We start from the raw sequence: 5,554 nt of genomic DNA, 5'->3' as shown, positions 1-5,554 counted from the left end.
CCCATCTCTACTAAAAATACAAAAATTAGCTGGGCATGGTGGCGCATGCCTGTAGTCCCAGCTACTCAGGAGGCTGAGGCAGGAGAATTGCTTGAACCCAGGAGGCGGAGGTTGCGGTGAGCCGAGATCATGCCATTGCACTTCCAGCCTGGGTAACAAGAGTGGAACTCCGTCTCAAAAAACAAAAAAACCAAAAAAACAAAAAACAAACCAAGGCATTAAAAAGTTTTTTGTTTCACTTCATTTAAGGATAAGGTCTAGCCAGGCACAATGGCTCACACCCATAATCCCAGCACTTTGGGAGGCTGAAGCAGGTGGATCACTTGAGCTCAGGAGTTCAAGACCAGCCTGGGCAACATGGTGAAACCCCATCTCTACAAAAAATGAAACAATTAGTCAGGTGTGGTGTGTGCTTGTGGTCCCAGCTACTCAGGAGGCTGAAGTGGGAGGATCACCTGAGCCCAGGAATTCAAGGCAGTATTGAGCCTTAATTACACCACTGTACTCCTACCTGAGGGAGACCCTGTCTCAAAAAAAAAAAGATAAGGGTCTATTCTTTATCTCATGGAAATATTAAAACTAGTTGGGAGAGAAAGCAATTTGCAGTGGGTGGAGGGAAGCCTTCATGGAGCGGTGACTTGGTGAAAATAACAAAGACATTCACTATTGTTCTTGTCCAGGGAGGTTTGACCAGCTTTTGAAAAACACAGTGGAGCTGGCCATCAGCTATTAAAACGTTAAGAGTTTCATGAATAATTGGGTAGTTTAAAAAAGAGAGAGAGTAGGAAAATCCTACTCAGTGGGAAGAATTAAATTTTTTCACATATTTGTGAAAATATTAAACACCAAACTACTTCTAAACTATATATAAGGTCAACAGTGGGGGGAGGTAAATAAGTTATATGTCTTCAGTAGAATATTACACAGTCATTAAAATACTTTTGAATTGAATAATATGGGCATACGTTCAGGATATAATAGAAAACGTAGGAGAGGAAATCATTTGCTATATGATGCTAGTTTGTATTTCAGATGTCAGATTTTATTAAATATATTCCTTCAATAAACACTTACTGATACATCACAGATGTTAATAGTAGTTTCCTCTAAGGAGGGGGACCCAAGTTAATTTCTTAATGCTTATCTGAAGTTTTCAAAAATGTCCACATGAAGCATATTGGACGTCACTTTTATCGACATAAAAACAAAACATGCCATTACCCAGCTAGACACACAGAGAATCATGTGATACTGTCTTGATTTGTCACATGCAGACATGTTTTTAATTATGAGGCCTTCCTGCTGAGGCTCTGGAGATGAACTAATCCCACCCTTGCTCTACACGTGTGCCCCAGATATGCAACATAAGTGGACCAAGCTCACACAGCAGGCTCCTGGCGGTGCCAGGTAACAACTCGACTCTCCTCCTGCCAGTCCAGGCTCCCCTCGCCGCACCACGGCTGTACAGGAGGTGGTTGCTGGTGAGCTACTCTCCTTGAACTGCTCTGCTCTCTTGGTGAACACAAAGGGAAATGCAGTGGGTGGGGGTGAAATGTAGAGATTCTCCTTCCAAAAGGAAGAGGTAACCTCTCACCCACAGATAGGACAATCAAATGCAGCTTATCTGTTAAAACAAAGTTGAAAAAACAATGAAGAAGTCACCTCATTCCAGACAGGGTTCAATTCATTATCAACTTTCTTTGTTTTCTTTTTCTCATCTGCAAAAGAGATAAAGGAAGACATATCAATCATTTATAAAAAATTAGAGGAGAGAGATCCAAGATGGCTGATCACTAGCAGCTCAGGATTGTAGCTCCCCGTGAAAGCGTAGAGAACAAGAGGACGCCACATTTTCAGACTAATTTTGGTTGCTCACAGACCAGGAGATTACCAGTGGAGGAGCCTCACGGGTCGCCAGTGCGACTCTTGTGGCCGGCGCTGCGGTTCTTGGTGCAGAGTAAACGAGACTGGGTTTCCTTTTGGCTGATATTTGGAGCTCGAGAAGGCAGAATCGCCTATTCAGCTGATTGAAGAATGGACTCAAGAAGGAAGCCAGACCAGAGATTCCCAGGCAGAAAAGCACCACAAATCTTAACGCCGCTGTTTTAGTCGGCCCAGTGGGTTGTCAGATTCCGGCGCTGGGAATCAACAAGTTGGACATCCACTCCGAAACCTAATTAGAAAGTCAGTAATTATAAAGACCACAGATGGATAAATTTATAATGAAGGTAAGAAACCAGCCTAAAAAGGCTGAGAATACCCAAACTCAGAACGCCTCTCCCTCTACAGGGGATCACAGTTCCTCATCAGCAACAGAACAAGGCCTGATGGAGAACGAGTGTGTTCCATTAACAGAAATATGCTTCAAAAGGTGGTTGATAAGAAACTTCTGTGAGTTAAAAGAACTTGTTCTAACCCAATGCAAAGAAACTAAGAACTTTGAAAAAAGGTTTGACGAAATGCTAATGAGAATAGACAATTTAGAGAGGAATATAAGTGAATTGATGGAGCTGAAAAATACAACATGAGAATTCGTGAAGTATGCACAAGTTTTAACAGCTGAATTGATCAAGCAGAAGAAAGGATATCAGAGGTTGAAGACCAATTTAATGAAATAAAATAAGAAGACAAGATTAGAGAAAAAAGGATAAAAATGAATGAGCAAAGTCCTCAAGAAATATGGGACTATGTGAAAAGACCTAATCTACGTTTGATAGGTGTACCTGGATGTGACGAAGTGAATGAATCCAAGCTGGAAAATACTCTTCAGGATATTATTCAGGAAAACTTTCCCAACCTAGCAAGGCAGGACAATATTCAACTCAAGGTAATACAGAGAACACCACAAAGATATTCCTCAAGAAGACCAACCTCAAGGCATATAATCGTCAGATTCACCAGGGTTGAAATGAAGGAGAAAATACTAAGGGCAGCCAGAGAGAAAGGTCAGGTTACCCACAAAAGGAAGCCTATCAGACTCACAGCAGATCTCTCAGCAGAAACCCTACAAGCCAGAGGAGAGTGGGGGCCAATATTCAACATCCTTAAAGAAAAGAACTTTCAACCCAGAATTTCCTATGCAGCCAAACTAAGCTTCACAAGTGAAGGAAAAATAGAATCTTTTGTGAACAAGCAAGTACTCAGAGATTTCATCACCCCCAGGCCTGCTTTACAAGAGCGTAGTGCTTTGAAAGGAGCACTATACGTAGAAAGGAACAATCAGTATCAGCCTTTCCAAAAATATACCAAAAAGTAAAAAGCATCAGCATAATGAAGAATTTACATCAATTAATGGGCAAAACAGGCAGCTAACATCAAATGGCAGTATTAAACTCACATATATTATTATTAATCCTAAATTTAAATAGATTAAATCCCCCCATCAAAAGAAACAGCCAAAACCCATCGGTATGCTGCATCCAGACTCATCTCACATGCAAGGATACGCAAAGACTCAAAGGGATGGAGAAAGATTTACCAACCAAATGGAGAGCAAAAATAAATAAATAAATAAATAAATAAACAAAAAGCAGGAGTTGCAATTCTCGCCTCTGATTAAATTGACTTTAAAGCAACAAAGATCAAAAGAGGCAAAGAAGGACATTACATAATGATAAAAGGATCAATGCAACAAGAAGAGCTAATGATCCTAAATATATACGCACCCAATACAGGAACACCCGGATACATAAGACTTATAAAGAGACTTAGACTCCCACACGATAATAGTGGGAGAATTCAACATCAATATTAGACAGATCAACGAGGCAGAAAATTAATAAGGATATCCAGGACTTGAACTCAGATCTGGAACAAGTAAACTTAATAAACATTTATAGAACTCTCCACTTTAAATACACAAAATATACATTCTTATCAGTACCACATCACACCTACTCATAGGTTTAAATGAAATATTGGTTGGCTGCTTGTTTGTTATTTTCTTTCCTCATTTTTTTCCTGTCTCCATTATTAAGCACAATTATTGACATAAAAGAGGTTTTCAACACCCATTTTTAGACTGCATTCTAGCCTGGGCAATAAAACAACACTCCCGTTCTCTCTCCCTCTTTCTCTTCTTCATTCTTTTTTCTTTCTTTCTTCCTTTTTCTTTCTTTCTCTTTCTTTTTTTTCTTTTTTTCCTTAAAAAAAAAAAATTAAAGAACATGTGCCATTCATTGATTCTAAGGACATTACCTGAGGGTTTACTTGCACCCACATTTCCCCATTCATCTGCTTAGGATGGGCATGAGCCACTGCACCTGGCCTTCATCTAATCTTAACCCTAGAAGGATCCAGGCCAAGGTAATGCACGGCTGTAATCCCAGCACTTAGGGAGGCCAAGGTGGGAGGATTGCTTGAGCCTAGGAGTTCAAGACCAGCGTAGGCAACATAATGAAACCCCATCTCTACAAAAATATAAAAATTAGCTGGGTGTGGTGGCACATGTCTGTAATTCCAGCTGAAGTGGGAGGATCCCTTGAGCCCAGGAGGTCAAGGCTTCAGTGAGCCAAGATCACACCACTCCAGCCTGGGAAACAAAGTGAGACCCTTTCCCAAAAAACAACAACAACAACAACAAAAAAAACACCACTAGGAGGGATGTATTACTATTTTCATCCCCCTTTCACAGCTAAGGAAACTGAGAAGCTGAGTAACATATTCAGTCAGTTGGCCGGGTGCAGTGGCTCACACCTGTAATCCCAGCACTTTGGGAGCCCAAGGCAGGCATACAACTTGAGATCAGGAGTTCAAGACCAGCCTGGCCAACATGGTGAAATCCCATTTCTACTAAAAATACAAAAATTAGCCAGGCGTGGTGGTGGGCACCTGTAGTCCCAGCTACTCGGGAGGCAGAGGCAGGAGATTCACTTGAACCCAGGAAGCGGAGGTTGCAGTGAGCCGAGATTGCACCAGCGCACTCCAGCCTAGGTGATAGAGTGAGATTCAGTCTCCACTAAAAAAACAAAAAACAAAGTCACCCAGTCAATAAATGGTACTGCTAGGATTTGAGACCCAGGCAATTTCACATTGGTGGCCACACTTCGAGTCACTCCTCCGCCATCGCTTCTCCTCTCCTGCTATGGAATGCAGGAGGCAGGGGGTTTTGTTTCGCTAATGTCACATTGCTTTGGCTCCCAGCACACAGCTGCCTGTGGGACTAACCACCTCATTCTTCCAAGACCTCAGCATAGCAAGGCTGTGAGTCATGGCCCTCACTCTGCCAAGCATTAACTTTTCCACTTGAGAGGGCAACACACAGCCCAATGGCTCTCTTCCCGTTTCAGCATGCCCTACTTGTCGGCTCATGCCCAGACCTATACTGGCTGGTTCTGCCTGTGCTCTTTCTAGTGGCCTACAGAGCCCCTCACTGCATCTGACTCTGAGGTACCCTAGAAGCTGCCCTGAAGCTTCCCCTCCCACATTTCCATTTTCACCCCACCCATCCCTCTCCTCATCTGACATAAACTCCCAGCCCTCCTCTCTGGTTCCAGTATAAGGAAGTGCTCTTGAGAGAAAGAGGAGACATGCAAAGGATTTTTTTTTTTTTTTT

At 42.2% G+C, this 5,554-nt stretch overlaps 1 protein-coding gene across 1 annotated transcript in view; it reads right to left on the bottom strand.

Annotated features, from left to right (window-relative positions):
* The window catches only part of MYOF (myoferlin), a 190,280-nt gene that overhangs the window by 159,424 nt on the left and 25,302 nt on the right, over positions 1-5,554 (bottom strand). Inside the window, exon 2 of the mRNA XM_037727745.1 lies at positions 1,663-1,718. Within this exon, the coding sequence (XP_037583673.1) occupies positions 1,663-1,718 (56 nt within the window). The remainder of the gene's footprint in view (positions 1-1,662; positions 1,719-5,554) is intronic.

The sequence above is a fragment of the Cebus imitator genome, unplaced genomic scaffold (assembly GCF_001604975.1).
Source record: "Cebus imitator isolate Cc_AM_T3 unplaced genomic scaffold, Cebus_imitator-1.0 Scaffold238, whole genome shotgun sequence".
NCBI lineage: Eukaryota > Metazoa > Chordata > Mammalia > Primates > Cebidae > Cebus > Cebus imitator.
Note: the sequence above shows the minus strand (reverse complement) of the source record. Positions and strands in the feature narration are given on the sequence as shown.